Genomic DNA, 16,743 nt, shown 5'->3' with positions numbered 1-16,743 from the left:
GAGAGACAGAAACATCGATGTGAGAGAGACACATCAATTGGTTGCCTCCTGCACACACCCCAATTAGGGCCGGGGAACCGGAATTGAACCTGGGACCCTACAGTCCGTGAGCTGATGCTCTCACTGAGCCAAACCAAGGGCTATTCTTGTTTTTGCGATCTATGTAAAGTAGCAAACACTTGAATCAAGCAAAGGCTGGTCTCTATTGGCCAAATCTGTCAGCTTTGCGTCTAGGAAGGGAGAATTACAGGCAGAAGAAAAAGCAAGCCCTGAGGTGGAGACCCTGAGGTGGAGCTTGCTTGGTGTGTGATTAACAAGTTCAGTGCAGCCCTAACTGGTTTGGCTCAGTGGATAGAGCGTCAGACTGAAGGGTCCCAGGTTTGATTCCAGTCAAGGGCATGTATGTACCTTGGTTGTGGGCACATCCCCAGAAGGGGGTGTGCAAGAAGCAGCTGATTGATGTTTCTCTCATCATCGATGTTTCTAACTCTCTGTCCCTCTCCCTTCCTCTCTGTAAAAGATAAATAAAAGTATATTTAATTAAAAAAAAAAAAAAAAAAAAAAAAAAAAAAAAAAAAGAACAAGGATTCTTCAGCCAGGCGACCTGGGTGCAAGTTCAACTCCATAGCTTACTGTGTGGTCTTGGGCAAGTAACTCTTTGCCTCCATTTCCCCATCTGTGACATGGGATAATACTTGTACCAACTCCCCAGGGTTGTGTGAAGACAAAGGAAGGCTTTCTGCGTCTGCAGAGTGAGTACCGCAGTACTGGCACAGCAAGCTGGGTGTCAGTAATATTGCTGTGGGCTGCTTTGACATGTTCCCTGCGTGAGTATACAGAAGAGAACACTCCACATCCCAGGAACAGTCTGTGCAGTTTTCAGAGGATGTGCCATTAAGTCAGTGTGCTGGAACATTCCCTGACTGCGGAAGAGCAACAAGGGACACAAAGTTGGAGAGGAGGCCTAAGAGCTCAGCTTCTCCCCATGGGGCACGCGGGGTGTGTGTGTGTGTGTGTGTGTAATATGCAGAAGGTTGCAAGAGAGAGGAAATGGATTAGGGACTGGATGCAGGGGGGTGTCCAGAGGAGAGAGAGGAATGGGGGCACTATTGTCAACACTGCTGGCTGGTTACCACGTGGTCTCTGGTGTCCAGGATGAGACACTGTCCAGGTCTGCTTCCTGCCAGGGTCCAGATGCTAGTTCTCAAATTTTCTACTTCTGTGACCGTGAGACATAAACCCCCTGAAGGATCACTTTTCTCATCTTCAAAATGAGGCTCAGTAGTGCACCTGCCCCCTGTGGTTGTGACAATTACATGAGATGGATGTAGTAAGAGCTCATTAAAACCAGGTGGGGCACATCCCAGGAAAGAAAGGGCGGCTTAACATTCCTAAAACAGTGGTGGGCAAACTGCGGCTCTGATGACTAATGAGTTTGCCGACCACTGTTCTAAAAGCAGAGATGCATGCAGTGTATTGATAATGCTTTCAGTGATTGACAGAACAAGGTGAGAAGAACCCAGGATCCAGTCTCTCCCAGGCCCACAGGCTGGCCCTAAAGCTCTCACTGAGTAAAAGGAATGCCAAACTTTAAAAAAATATATAGCCCTAGCGGGTTTGGCTCAGTGGATGGAGTGTCAGCCTGTGACTGAAGGGTCCCAGGTTCGATTCTGGTCAAGGGCTCGTGCCCAGGTTGCAGGCTCCATGCCCAGTAGGGGGGCAGCTGCCACTATTTAAGTTGCTTTTGTGATGTGGTTTTCAATTCTCATCATTGATGTTTCTGTCTCCCTCTCTGAAATGAATATAGAAACACACACACACACACACACACACACACACACACACACGGGGCCCAGTGCATGAATTCATGCACCTTGAAAGGAAACTGTGGGCAGCAAGGCTGCAGTGGGCAGAGCAGCACCGCCCTGCCTGACTCCTCCCATCGCAGCCCAGGTCCCTTGTCTGCCAGCAGCCCTGCTCCCACCACTGCCACTGCCACCGCTCACACCTGCTGATGGCACCAAGCAATGGGGGCTGGCACAGGGCGACAGCAGCGAGTGCGAGTGGCAGCTCTGGCGCTGGCAGCAGGTGCAAGTGGGGCCAGCACGCAGGAGCAAAGTTTTCATTAACCACCAGAGGCTCGCCCCAATGACAGTGACCGTTGCCCTGCCTTGTTCTCATCCCCCCCACACCCTTTCACCTGCTCCACCATCCCACTGCAGCCGTGTTCCATGCTCTGCCACCTGCTGCCAACTCCCACCATGTTCCGCATGCACCCCCTGGTGGTCAGTGCACGTCATAGCAACCGGGTGTTTGGTTATTCCACCATTCGTCTATTTGCATATGAGGGTTTTATATATATATATTTTAGGAAGGGAGGAGAGAGAGAAACATCAATGATGAGAGAGAATCATTGATTGGCTGCCTCCTGCATGTCCCACACTGGGGATCGAGCCCACAACTGGGCATGTGCCCTGACCAGGAACCAAACCATGACCTCCTGGTTCATAGGTCAATGCTCAACCCTGGAGCGATGCTGGCCAGGCAGGAATTGTGATCTGAAGAGCAGAGCAGCCCTACTTGTAGCCCTGCAAAGTGATTGTCCCCTTTCGGGAATCGGTCCCTGACTGGCCTCACTGGCCTTGTCCACGCAGTCAGCATTCAGAGCTTTGTGTCTATTGCTCCCTTTTATTCAGGTCCCAGTTTACATTTCTTTATCATTCTTCCCCCTCCCTCCACAGCTTAGCAACACTAAGGGAACTATTTTCATGATAGTAAGGACCAATTTATAAATGATTGTCATTATTGCTTATCTTTCCAGCTAAAATGGCAACTCCCTGAGGCTGGAGACCATTTCCCTGGGTCACTGCTGCTGCCCAGTGCCTGGTACCTGCAGGGGCCTGATTGATAAGTGTTGGAAGGCTGGCTCCCTGCTTCCACCTGCCAGAGTGTGCAAGTGGCCTGGGAGGCTTTTCCCAACTGCGGGAAACGTGTTTCTGACTCGGGCAGTGGAGAGTTATCTCACCATTAAGACTTCAAGAATGGGCCCAGCTGGTGTGGCTCAGTGGTTGAGCCTTGACTTATGAACCAAGATCACGGTTCTCTCCCCATCAAAGACATGCCCGGGTTGCAGGCTGGATCTCCAGTGTGGGGCTATAGGAGGCAGCCAATCAATGATTCTCTCTCATCGTTGATTTTTCTCCCTCTCCCTCTCCCTCTCACTTTCCCTCTCCCTCTCTCTAAAATTAATAAAATACTTAAAAAAAAAAAAGACTTTGAGCACTGTGAGAACTTTGGCTTCAGGGGAAATGATAAAATTTTAAGTTATGACTTTATCTCTCAACCCACACTTGTCCCATTTAGGAAGAAACTTCAGGGATGAGATAAGTAAATTAAAGACTCCGTGTCTGCGTTCCAGTTATACTTCAGCTCCATGTCTCCCCAAATGTCCCTCTCTGGCCTTGATTCTTGGCACCCCAAACGACCCAGGCTTTTAGATCATGCTCCTGTTTGTTCCTGAAGATTGGCCAACTCCAGGTTTCACTTTAGCCTCTGTTAGTAATGAACAGTGGACACAGACTGTGTGGCTCAGTACTCACCTTTGTATTTCTAAACTCTGGGGGCCAGCTGAAACCCGTTTGGCTCAGTGGATAGAGCGTCAGCCTGCGGACTGAAAGGTCCCGGGTTCTATTCCGGTTAAGGGCATGTACCTTGGTAGCAGGCACATCCACAGGAGGGGGTGTGCAGGAGGCAGCTGGTCGATGTTTCTAAGTCTCTCTCTCCCTTCCTCTCTGTAAAAAAAATCAATAAAATATATTAAAAATAAATAAATAAACTCTGGGGGCCAGATAGGCCGAAGGTACATGGAGGAAGGAGGAATCCAGAACAGACATGGCCCCTGCCTGTTTCTGCCACCATTTAAGTTGCTATTGTGATGTGGTGTGATCTTCAAACAGCTCTGGCTTCCCTGTCTTTTCTGTCCAAATCTAGTTTAGTTTGTTCAATTGGCTGGGACCCTCATCTGTCATTCTGACAGCGAAAGAACCCTGATGCTGTTGGAGTGCAGAGGACTTGTGGTCCTCTGGGGGCTTGAGCTTCTTTTCTGGAGGTCATGGTTATAACCAACATCACAGCCTCCAGGAACAGATTCTCAGGACTTGACACCTCCAGTCCTGAGACCCTCCTTTCCCCTCCCTCTGACCTGCCATTCATGCTGATAATCTCTGTCCATTTCTCCCCAACAACTGAAAGTGCTTTCTATCGTTAGCTTATTGTTCAAAACCTATTTTTAAGCCAATGAGAGTGTGTAAATGCTTAGAAAAGAACAGAAATTGAAAAAATGCAGAGTGCATGATGGATGCAGGAGGCAGCTGTGGTCATTCTAACTCACATTATTTCTGCACCAGATCTACCTCTGGCAGATGGATCTGCTATTAGGCAAAGTTTTTATTTATTTTTATTTGGTGTGTGTGTCTGCTCCCCCCCTTGGGAAAAGTTTTTAAAGCAACAGACCAAGCCAGTGTGGCTCAGTGCTTGAGCATCAACCTATGGAACCATGAGGTCATGGTTTGATTCTGTAGGGTTGTAGGCTTGACCAATCCCATCAGTGATTCTTGTCATTGATATTTCTTTCTCTCATTCTCCCTTCCTCTCAAGTCAATAAAAATATATATATTTTAAAAGAATTCTGGCAGTCAGATATTCAATCTCCCTAGCATTGCTGACTTTCCTGTGATTTCTTCCCACCACCTTTTTCTTCCTTCCTTCCTTCCTTCCTTCCTTCCTTCCTTCCTTCCTTCCTTCCTTCCTTCCTCTCTTTCATATATTTTATTGATTTTTTACAGAGAGAAGGGAGAGGGATAGAGTTAGAAACATTGATGAGGGCCGAAACCGGTTTGGCTCAGTGGATAGAGCGTCAGTCTTCGGACTGAAAGGTCCCAGGTTCAATTCTGGTCAAAGGCATGTACATTGGTTGTGGGCACATCCCTGGTAGGGGTGTGCAGGAGGCAGCTGGTCGATGTTTCTCTCTCATCGACGTTTCTAGCTCTCTATCCCTCTCCCTTCCTCTCAGTAAAAAAAATCAATAAAATATATTTTTAAAAAAAGAAACATCGATGAGAGAGGAACATCTGTCAGGCGCCTCCTGCACACCTCCCACCATGGATGTGCCCACAACCAAGGAACATGCCCTTGACCGGAATTGAACCTGGGACCTTTCATTCCGCAGGCTGACACTCTATCCACTGAGCCAAACCGGTTTCGGCAGGCAATATGCTTTTTAAAAAATATTTTGTTGATTTTTAGAGGAAGGGAAAGGGATGGAGAGTTAGAAACATTAGTGAGAGAGAAACATTGATCAGCTGCCTCCTGCATATCTTCCACTGGGGATGTGCCTACAACCAAGGTACATGCCCTTGACCAGAATCGAACCTGGGACCCTTCAGTCCGAAGGCAGATGCTCTATCCACTGAGCCAAACTGGTTAGGGTGGCAATATGCTTTTTAAAAAATGTTATTTTAATTCTCACCCAATGAATGAGAATATTTTTCCCATTGATATTTAGAGAGAGTGGAAAGTATGGGTGAGGGGAAGAGAGAGATACATCCACATATTAGAGAAACATCCCATTGGTTGCCTCCCACTAGCGCTCCAACTAGGGGCAGCGGGGGGTGGAGGGTTGAACCTGCAACCAAAGTACTTGCCTTTGACCAGGAATCTAACCTAAGACCCTTTGGTTCACGGGTCGGTGCTCTAACTACTGAGCTAAACTGTCCAGGGCGGCAATATGCTCTTGGATGTGTCTCCTTGTTTCAGGTGGCTTTAGGACATTTTTCAGATTATGGTATTTGTGATTAAAAAATCGTGTAAAAAAATCACAATTTTGAGAATTGTAGCAGTTGATGTTAAAATCCAATAGGAAGTACTAAACCTTGTATTTCAACTTGCTAAGCTGTATATCCTGACCGCTTTAAGATGAAGAGGTGCAGCTTCCGGGAGAAGTTGAAATAAGGAGGATTCGGATAGGCTCCTGAGGTTGTTGTGCCTAATTATTTGCAGACTCATGCCCAAACCGTTGCCTAGGAGCTTCAAGCCCAGCACACCCACCCACCCCCTCCTCCCCTCCCCCGCGTGCTGCGAACACAGACACACACACACACACACACACACACACACACACATCCATCCCACAGAACGGATTTCTCCTCCTGGTGTGTCCGGATGCCCATCAATCGCTCTAAGAACTGGAGGACTTTGTAGGGGGCTGTGCATGTGTGATGGTTTTATTCTATGCTTCAGATTTTGCTTGGCTAAAGTGTGCTGCTAAAAAGCAGCTTACACACCACTCCTTTCAAAGAAAATCGGCCTGGCCTGGGTGGCTCAGGGGTTGAACATCAACCTATGACCCAGGAGGTCCCAGCTGGATTCCGGGCATAGGTCAATCCCCAGTGTGGGGCGTGCAGAAGGCAGCCCATCCGTGATTCTCTCTCATTGATGTTTCTCTCTCTCTCTCCCTCTCCCTTCCGCTCTGAAATTTATAAAAAGATACTTAAAAAAGAAAATCCTGTTTCTGTTTCTGAAAGTCCTATTTCTGCTTTTTGGTGAGTGATCCGCATCCTTGCCCCTGGACAGCATTCTGGGGTGTCAGGGGCTGGGAAGGGGGTGAATGGAAGGGGCGGAGCCCCCGCTCTCCTGCCGGAAGCCGCCGGGCCTTGTGCGCCTGCGTGCTTCCCCACGTTCCGGGGAGGACTCCTCTCCCTCGTTCCGCCGGGCGGCCCTTCCCGGCCGCGGGCAGCCATCTTGCCCGGAGCTGGAGAGGGGGAAGGGTGACGCCGGCCTCGGGGCCGCCCCGGGGGCCTGGAGAGCCGGAGGCAGCCCGGGAGGCGGCTCCCGATCCAGGCCCCGTCCTCGGAGCCGGAAAGGGAAGGCGGGGCGGTGGGGGCCAGGTGGGTGGGGAAGGCCGGGCGCGGTTGCTAGGCTGGGGGAGGGGCGTTGCTATGGCGACGGGGGGGCGGAGTGAGGTCCGAGCCGCCGCCGCGGGCCCTCCCGGAGCTGCCAGGAGCGGCCGGAGCGCCGACCATGCTGGCGGCGCGGTGTGATCTCACGGTATCTCGGCTCGGAGGGACGCACGGTCTGCGGCCACGATCGCCCGGCGGCAGGGGCGGAGCCGGCCCCGTTCGCCGCAGCCGCTGACCTCCCAGGCCTTTCCCGCAGGCGCCCGCGGGCGGACGCGGCGGAGGAGGAGGCCGGGGAATGGCCGCGGTGTGGCAGCAGGTCTTAGCCGTAGACGCGAGGTGAGGCGCGGGGCCGATCCCCCGGGAGCGGCCGCGGCGTGGTGCCCGGGCGGTGGCACCGTGCGGCTGCGCGGCCATGCCGGAGGTGACATGCGCAGTGGCAGGGTGTGCCCTCCGCGGGCCGGCCGGAGAGGGTCGAGAGAGCATGCTGGGAAAAGGCGGGCACGTGGGCATGCGCAAAGAGGCTGGCAGCAGACCCTCTGCGGGAGGGGAGGGGGGAGGTGATGGAGCTCAGGCCGGTGACACCCTATTTCCCACCGTTGTCCGCCAGACTTCTCTTACCGCCATCGTCTCCCCGTCTCATCCCATCACCAACCCATACTGACCCCCCCCGCCCCACATTCACCCCTTCGCCATGTCAGACTGACCAGTCACCCCATACCAACTTCAGCCGAGCTGTCACATGCCCACGTGACCTCTCCATGTTCATTATCACTGTACACGCACCCCTGCCCATCGCCACAGGAACCCCCAGCAGCACTGCTGATCACTTGCCATCCTGGCCCCTCCCTGCCACACACCTCACCTCCTTCCCTGCCCTCCGAGTTGATTGATTCCGTCTGTCTTGTGCCTGCTGCTCGCCTGCCTCCTGCCATCACAGGTACAACGCGTACCGCACGCCGACGTTTCCGCAGTTTCGGACACAGTACATCCGGCGGCGCAGCCAGCTCCTGCGGGAGAATGCCAAGGCTGGGCACCCCCCGGCGCTGCGGCGGCAGTACCTGAGGCTGCGTGGGCAGCTCCTGGGCCAGCGCTACGGGCCCCTCTCTGAGCCAGGCAGTGCCCGTGCCTATAGCAACAGCATCGTCCGCAGCAGCCGCACTACCCTTGACCGCATGGAGGTGAGCTTCCTCCACGCCGCCTGCCAAGCATGCCACCTGCCTCCGTGTTTATTCAACAGACCTGTCAGGCTCCTGCTATGTGCAAGGCACAGCTCTAAGCTCTTAGGATGAGTAGAGGGCAAAGGAGATAATACATGAGATAAGTCGGTAAACAGACAATAAATAAGATAAACACATTGATAGGTAGGCAATAAACATGATAACTAGGTCAATAATCATAGCAAACCAGATAAACATCCAATAATTACCATTGCTTATAGTGATACATGCTAACAAGCAAAAAATAAAGCAGATTAGGGGGCTAAAACAACTGTTGTAGAGACAAAGGGATGCTCATATACAGATAAGATAAAGATAAGTGGTTAATTGACTTCGGAAAGGAGAGGGGGAGAAATAGAATCATTGATTAGCTGCCTCCTGCACGCCCCACACTGGGCATCCAGCCGGCAACCCGGGCCTGTGCTCTGACGGGGAATGGAACCGTGACCTGGTTCATAGATCTATGCTCAACACTGAGCCACTCCATGCTGGCCAGGCAAGTAGCTATTTTTTTAAAATACATTGTATTGTTTTTTTTACAGAGAGGAAGGAAGAGGGACAGAGAGAAACATCGATGAGAGAGAAACATCAATCAGCTGCCTCCTGCACCCCCACACACACACTGGGGGCGTGCCCACAACCAAGGTACATGCCCTTGACCGGAATCGAACCTGGGACCCTTCAGTCCGCAGGCCGACGCTCTCTCCACTGGGCCAAACCAGTCAGGGCAGGAAGCTATTTTTTAAATATATTTTATTGATTTTTACACAGAGGGAGAGAGAGCTAGAAGCATCATCGATGATAGAGAAACATCGATCAGCAGCCTCTTGCACACCCCCACTGGGGATGTGCCCGCAACTAAGGCACATGCCCCTGACTGGGATCGAACCTGGGACCCTTCAGTCCGCAGGCCGACGCTCTCTCCACTGGGCCAAAGTGGTCAGGGCAGGAAGCTATTTTTAATGGGGATGATGAGGGAAGGCCTCTGAGGAGGTGAAAGTTGATCTGGGACTTGAATGAAACCAGACACTGAGCTGAGTGGTTTTCTCGTTCAGAGACCACTATTGAGTGTCTCCCGGGCATGGCCATGTGGGAGCGGGGTAGCTAGTGCAGAGCCACCGTGGTACAGGTGGGTGGTGGTGGTGGCAGGGGATGGGCTGAGAGGGGTCTGGTCCTGGGTATATTTTGAAGGCTCTAGACCTCAGAGGTTCTTGAGGGCCCTTTTCAAGATGCGCCCACCCTGGTCCTCCCTGCAGGACTTCGAGGATGATCCTCGGGCCCTGGGGGCCCGCGGGCACCGCCGTTCTGTCAGCCGAGGCTCCTACCAGCTGCAGGCACAGATGAACCGCGCCGTCTATGAGGACAGGTATGCACCAGGGACCACGCAGGGGGGGCGGGTTGTGAGGAGGAGGGGAGCCAGGGGCAATGGCAGGCTGGATGCCAGGACCTACCTCCTCTCACCTCCTCCCTTGGTTGGGTTCCAGGCCCCCTGGCAGTGTGGTCCCCACATCAGCAGCGGAAGCGAGTCGAGCCATGGCTGGGGATACGTCGCTGAGTGAGAACTACGCCTTTGCGGGCATGTACCATGTTTTTGACCAGCACGTGGACGAGGCAGGTGAGCCAGTAGGTGGCCAGTCCCATCACCACGAATTTGCCCCAAACCTCTCACGACCACCCATTGTACTCTTTTCCAGAACGCAGTCTCTGGCCCACCTCCGGAGGAGGCATTGCCAACCCTTAAAACCTTCCACAAACGTAAAAGCCCTCTGTAGAGGGGCCTGCACAATCTTGGGTATTTTGTCTACCATGAAGGGGCTCAACAGCCCTGGCCAGTGTGGCTCAGTGGATAAAGTCTCAGCCTGTGGACTGAAAGGTCCTGCGTTCAATTCCGGTCAAGGGCACGAACCTCAGCTGCAGTCTCCAGCCCGGCCTGGTTGGGGAGCTTGGGGGAGGCCTACCGATCCCAGGTCAGGGCCCACAACCAGTCCCTGGTCAGGGCCGTGCGGGAGGCAACCATACCATGTGTCGCACTCACATCGATGTTTCTCTCTGTCTCCCTCCCTTCTACGCTCTCTAAAAATCAATGGAAAACTATCCTCGGGTGAGGATTAGATTAACAAAAGAAAATTTATTTATTTATTTAAATATATTTTATTGATTTTTTACAGAGAGGAAGGGAGAGAGATAGCTAGAAACGTGAATGAGAGAGAAACATCGGCCAGCTGCCTCTTGCACACCGCCTACCGGGGATGTGCCCGCAACCAAGGCACATGCCCTTGACCGGAATCAAACCCGGGACCTTTCAGTCCGCAGGCTGACGCTCTATCCACTGAGCCAAACCCACTTCGGCGGGAAAAAAATTTTTTTAATATACGTTATTGATTTTTTACAGAGAGGAAGGGAGAGGGAGAGAGAGAGAGAGAGAGACATCAGTGATGAGAGAGCCATTGATCAGCTGCCTCCTGCATGCCCCCCACTGGAGACGAGCCCACAACCCGGGCATGCGCCCTTGACCAGGAATGGAACCGTGATCTCCTGGTACATAGGTCCATGCTCAACCAATGAGCCACACTGGCCGGGCAGAAATTTTATAAACAAAAGCACCCGGTGGGTGTGCTGGCTCCTACCAGCGGCTCCTTGGCATTGCAGTGCCCCGGGTGCGCTTCGCCAATGACGACCGCCACCGCCTGGCCTGCTGTTCGCTCGACGGCAGCATCTCCCTGTGCCAGCTGGTGCCCGCTCCGCCCACCGTGCTCCGCGTGCTGCGGGGCCACACCCGTGGCGTCTCGGACTTCGCCTGGTCCCTCTCCAATGACATCCTCGTGTCCACCTCACTCGATGCTACCATGCGCATCTGGGCCTCTGACGATGGCCGCTGCATCCGGGAGATCCCCGACCCCGATGGCGCCGAGCTGCTCTGCTGCACCTTCCAGCCGGTCAACAACAACCTCACCGTGGTCAGGCTCCGGGGTGCCGGCGCGGGGGCGGGGTGCTGGGCCCGGAGAGCTGCTCTGGGGCATCCCCTCCAGTCCATCGCCATGGTCCCCTGGTGGTCAGGCTCAGGGAATCCAGCCAGAATGGGGACATGTAGGTCTTGGATTGGGGTGGTCTCACTGGTAGACAGACACCAGGGGTGACCAGTCGGGGGGTAGGGGCCAGGGGTCTGCCACCCCTTTGTCCCGTCAGCAGTAGGTCGTCCATTTCCACCTGCAGGGGCTGCTGGGTGTGGAGCAGGATCACTAGATGGAAACCTCATCTCTCAATGGACGCTCCACTGTGGTCCGACCCTCAGATAGAGTCAGAGGCGGGCAGTGCAGGAGGAAAGGAAGCCTGGCCTGGCCCTGGGGGGTGGAGGGGGAGCAGCCCCCGCCCCAGTGGGATCACGCTCCGGGGAGGACCAGCAGGGGAGCTGTTATCATGGGCCTAGTGTCGTGGTCGGCAAACTGCGGCTCGAGAGCCACATGCAGCTCTTTGGCCCCTTGAGTGTGGCTCTTCCACAAAAGACCACGGCCTGGGCGAGTCTATGTTGAAGAAGTGGCGTTAGAAGAAGTTGAAGTTTAAAAAATGTGGCTCCCCAAAGAAATGTCAATCGTTGTACCATTGATATTTGGCTCTGGTGACTAATGAGTTTGCCGACCACTGGCGCCCAGGACGGCCCTGTGCTTTGCTGAGCACAGTGGGCACTGGCCGAGGCCAACGCTGTGGGTCTGTGGCCCCTGTGGTCCCTGCCGCGCTGGGTGCTGTGGTCAGATGATAAGAAGGGCTGGCTCGGGAGGATTGTGGGCCTGGGTCACCTCTAGTCTACCCACCACGGCCCTGCTGGCATCAGACTCCAGCAGAGGGAAGTGGGTCCCGTTAACAGCAGCCCCACGGCGGTCAGACTCCAGGGGGGACTGGCTGGGAGCGGGATGACGGTGTGTGGGTCTCGCCCACAGGTCGGGAATGCCAAGCAAAACCTGCACGTCGTCAACATCTCCACGGGCAAGAAGGTGAAGGGCGGGTCCAGCAAGCTGACAGGCCGGGTCCTGGCTCTGTCCTTCGACGCCCCTGGCCGGCTGCTCTGGGCAGGGGATGACCGAGGCAGTGTATTCTCCTTCCTCTTCGACATGGCCACAGGTAGGCGGCCCCAGGCCCACATCCGGGTGCTCGCACTCCCGCCCTGCTGGTCCGCAGCCCTCGCCTCACTTTGGCCTCCTCTCCCCTCCGTGGTCGCAGGGAAGCTGACCAAGGCCAAGCGCCTGGTGGTGCATGAAGGCAGCCCTGTGACCAGCATCTCTGCCCGCTCCTGGGTCAGCCGCGAGGCCCGAGACCCCTCGCTGCTCATAAATGCTTGTCTCAACAAGCTGCTGCTCTACAGGTGGGTCTCCCTCCTCAGCTACCTGGAGATGGGGAGAGGCCTTCTCCCCTTCCCCTGCTCCTCTCCCTCTCCCCCTCCTCCTCCCCCTCCTATTATGATGACCTCAGTAGTAGCCGTAAAAAGTAATGGCAGCCCTGGCCGGCTTGGCTCAGTGGATAGAGCATCGGCCTGTGGACTGAAGGGTCCTGGATTTGAATCCTGTCAAGGGCACAGGCCTGGGTCACAGGCTTGATCCCCACTAGGGGGTGTGCAGGAGGCAGCCGATCCATGATTCTCTCTCATCAATGATGTTTCTTTTTCTTTTTCTTTTTAAAGACATTTTTTTTGATGTCAGAGAGGAAGGGAGAGATAGAAACGTCAATGATGAGAATCATTGATCAGCTGCCTCCTGCACGCCCTCTACTGGGGATCGAGCCCACAGCCAGAGCATGTGCCCTTGACGGAAATCGAACCTGGGACCCTTTAGTCCACAGGCCAATGCTCTGTCCACCTAGCCAAACCAGCTAGGGCTCATCGATGATGTTTCTCTCTCTCCCTCTCCCTTCCTCTCTCTGTGAAATCAATAAAAATATGTTTAAAAAAAATAGTAATGGCAGTAGCTAGCAGTTAGGGAGCAGTTACTGGGGCCAGGTCCTCTTCAAAGCACCTCATACATATCTCATTCAATCCTCATAAGCTCTGTGAGGTAGGTGCTCTTATCATGTCCATTTTATAGATGAGCAAACTGAGGCATAGCATGGACTAGGGCCCCATAGAGCAGTGACCCGTTTTCCTTTTTTTTTGAAGAGGGAAATTTTTCTGTCCCCACTCACATATATCATGCTACCAAATGCAGTTCTCAGCCTGGACCCCATGTTGGAATGACCTGAAGGACTTCAAAAGTCATGGCCAGGCCCAGCTGGTGTGGCTCAGTGGTTGAGTGTCAACCTAGGAACCAAAAGGTCACAGTTGGATTCCAGGTCAGGGCACATGCCCAGGTTGTGGGCTTGATCCCCTAGTAGGGACGGTGCAGGAGGCAGCTGATCAGTGATTCTCTCTCATTAATCTCTTTCTCTCTCCCTTCCACCCTAAAAGCAATAAAAATAATAATACAAATTAAGTCATGGCCAAGCCCCACTCCAGACCAGGGATTTCTTTTTTATTTTTAATATGTTTTTATTGATTTCAGAGAGGAAGGGAGAGGGAGAGATAGGAACATCAATGATGAGAGAGAATCACTGATCAGCTGCCTCCTGCATGCCCCACATGGGATTGAGCCCACAATCCCGGCATGTGCCCTGACCGGGAATCGAACCAGTGACCTCCTGGTTCATAGGTCGATGCTCAACCACTGAGCCATGCTGGCCGGATGGGGCCAGGGATTTCAGAAGCTCTGGGGCAACCTGGGCATTGGTATATTGAAAAGTTCCCTAGGTATCATGCAGCTATGCCTGAAGGCCACTGCCCGACAGGATGCTTGCCATTTTACTACCCTGTTTCCCCCAAAATAAGACAGTGTCTTATATTAGTTTTTGCTCCCAAAGATGCACTAGGTCTTATTTTCAGGGGATGTCTTATTTTTCCATGAAGAACAATACTGTACACATTTATTGTTAAATGAAAATAAAGGAAATTTATTACCTGTATACGGTACGGTAGTACGGTAGTTGTCAACAAAAACCGGACAAACTGTGAATCCTACAGTATCAAGAATTTACTCATTTATTCAATGACAATCATGTCATCATCTTCTGGAACATCATCATAACAATCCAATTCCTGAATTTCCTGGTGAATTTCTTGTGACTCCATTTCTTTCAGAATCAGTGGACCAAATCTCTCATGTTTAGCCTAAGGGGGGCCTTATTTTCGGGGGGATGCCTTATATTTCACTCAGAAGGAAACCTGTAAGTAGGTCTTATTTTCGGAGGCTGTCTTATTTTCGGGGAAACATCTTGGCCACCGCCTGCCACAGTCAAGCATGTTAACAACTTTGAATGTAACGTGTCCAGCCTTAACCGGTTTGACTCAGTGGATAGAACGTCGGGCTGCAGTCTGAAAGGTCCCAGGTTCAATTCTGGTCAAGGCCATGCACCTTGGTTGCGGACACATCCCCAGTGGGGGCGGGGGGTGCAAGAGGCAGCTGATGGATGTTTATCTCCCATCGATGTTTCTAACTCTCTATCCCTCTCCCTCTCTGTGGGAAAGCAATAAAATATATATTTTTAAAAACACAGATAGAGTGTCCAAATAGTCACTAAACCCCACACCAGCCATGCTTTCCAGGTTGACGCACTGGTCCCAGGACTGGATTTCATGAGCCTTGAGAGAACTCGGTGCAGGGACAGGGACAGGGACACGGACTAGCACAGCACGGGTCCCCCTCGGGGCCTGAGGCTGCCCTGACCCGCTCTCCCCCTCCTCAGGGTGGTGGACAACGAGGGCACCCTGCAGCTGAAGAGGAGCTTCCCCATCGAGCAGAGCTCGCACCCCGTCCGCAGCATCTTCTGCCCGCTCATGTCCTTCCGCCAGGGCGCCTGCGTGGGTGAGTGCCATGGGGCCGGGCGTCTGGGCGGCCGGGGACAGGCAGAGACCAGGCCGGTGCTGATGGGGCTCAGACATCGTGACACCCTGAGGCGCTGCCTTCCGGGCCCTGAGACCCCTCCCACCCCAGCGGCCTTGCACTTGGAACACAGAGCCCCGACCAGCTCAGACACCGCACTGCAGAGAGGGATTCTCTCATCAATCTCTCCGTGTAGAACCAAAAGGGCCAGTTAGCCTCTCCGTCTAGGAAGGGGCCCCCTACCCCCCAGGCATGCTGGAACCTCAGAGACTTTCCCTGGGGTCACCCCACCTCCTGCACCACCCGCTGACAGCCTGTCCGCCCCTGCGCAGTGACGGGCAGCGAGGACATGTGCGTGCACTTCTTCGACGTGGAGCGGGCAGCCAAGGCCGCGGTGAACAAGCTGCAGGGCCACAGCGCCCCGGTGCTGGACGTGAGCTTCAACTGCGACGAGAGCCTGCTGGCTTCCAGCGACGCCAGCGGCATGGTCATCGTCTGGCGGCGGGAGCAGAAGTAGGAGCCTCCAGCCCCACCCTGCCCACCTTCCCACCCGGCCCGCGCTCCGGCCTCCTGTTTGTAAATAAAGATCCTGTGCTCGTGCCCACAGCTGGCTCCCAGGGCTGCTGGGGGCACGGGAGGGGAGGGGGGAGAGGGCAGGGGTTCCCTTATTTCTTCATGCATGTGTGCTCTGATTTCTTTTCTCATTCAGCAGCCATTGACTGTCTGTCTGCCTCGTCAGAGGCACCACCTTGAGGGTTTCCCAGTCGTGCATTGACAGACATTGCTAAGTATGTCCTATGGGTCAGGGACTGTTCTAGGCTCGGGGTAAGCTGTGACCTAAACTGACCAATCCCTGCCCTCCCTCGCGGGGTCGCACGGAAATAGATAATAGGCCAGCTGGAAATGGGCGTCGGGAGGAAAAAGAAAGTGAGGCCAGGAGAGCCCTAACTGGTTTGGCTCAACAGATGGAGCGTTGGCCTGTGGACTGAAGGGTCCCAGGTTAAATTCTGGTCAAGGGCATCTGCCTTGGTTGCAGGCACATTCCCAATGGGGGCTGTGCAGGAGGCAGCTGATCGATGTTTCTCTCTCATTGATGTTTCTGGCTCTCCTTCCTCTCCGTAAAAAAATCAATAAAATATATTTTTAAAAAAAGAAAGTGAGGCCAGGAGATGGCGGTGCAGGTGTGGAAGGTTGGGCTCTTTTGGGTGCCGTCACCCTGGGAGACATCCCGGACTGTGAAAGGTAAACAGAGATCCGAAAAAAGTGAGAGAGAGAGCCACGATACCTGGGGGAGAACGGTGCAGACAGAGCAGTGCGAAGGCACGGAGGCCGGAACGTGCCCCTGGGGTATTGGCAGAGGTCGATGTGGCAGGGAATGAGGTTAGCCCGGCCCGATCCTGGAGGGCTTTGTGGGCCAGGAGGAGAACTTGGGCTTTTGTCTGAGTGAGGCGGGAGTCACCGTACCTTTTTTTTTTTTTTTTAAATAAAGTTTTCATAGACGCTACATATAACATGGATGAACCTTGAGAACTTTTTAAAAAGAAACTGATTTCAGAGAGGAAGGGAGATGGAGAGAGAAACATCTATGATGAGAGAGAATCATTGATTGGCTGCCTCCCGCACGCCCCCTACTGGGGATCACGCCTGCAACCCGGGCATGTGCCCTGACCA

The 16,743-nt window shown here is 53.5% G+C and overlaps 1 protein-coding gene across 3 annotated transcripts; it reads left to right on the top strand.

The window, feature by feature from the left end:
- Positions 1–6,444: 6,444 nt before the first annotated feature.
- WDR13 (WD repeat domain 13) lies at positions 6,445–15,676 on the top strand. 3 transcript variants are annotated; one of them, XM_036460589.2, is made up of 10 exons: positions 6,826–6,944; positions 7,213–7,292; positions 7,894–8,134; positions 9,430–9,539; positions 9,658–9,788; positions 10,823–11,130; positions 12,109–12,289; positions 12,389–12,530; positions 14,936–15,054; positions 15,405–15,676. In XM_036460589.2, the coding sequence occupies exons 2-10, from the start codon at positions 7,252–7,254 to the stop codon at positions 15,587–15,589; spliced, it is 1,458 nt and encodes a 485-aa protein (XP_036316482.1). In that variant the 5' UTR covers positions 6,826–6,944; positions 7,213–7,251; the 3' UTR covers positions 15,590–15,676. The 3 variants fall into 3 exon arrangements, with proteins under 3 accessions (XP_045426352.1, XP_036316482.1, XP_036316481.1); XM_036460588.2 differs by lacking the exon at positions 6,826–6,944 and adding an exon at positions 6,970–7,104; XM_045570396.1 differs by lacking the exon at positions 7,894–8,134 and having other exon boundaries at positions 6,445–6,944.
- Positions 15,677–16,743: the final 1,067 nt, after the last annotated feature.

This window comes from Pipistrellus kuhlii, unplaced genomic scaffold (assembly GCF_014108245.1).
Source record: "Pipistrellus kuhlii isolate mPipKuh1 unplaced genomic scaffold, mPipKuh1.p scaffold_m20_p_32, whole genome shotgun sequence".
Taxonomy (NCBI): Eukaryota; Metazoa; Chordata; class Mammalia; order Chiroptera; family Vespertilionidae; genus Pipistrellus; species Pipistrellus kuhlii.
The sequence above is the reverse complement of the archived record's forward strand: the minus strand, read 5'-3'. Positions and strand labels throughout refer to the sequence as shown.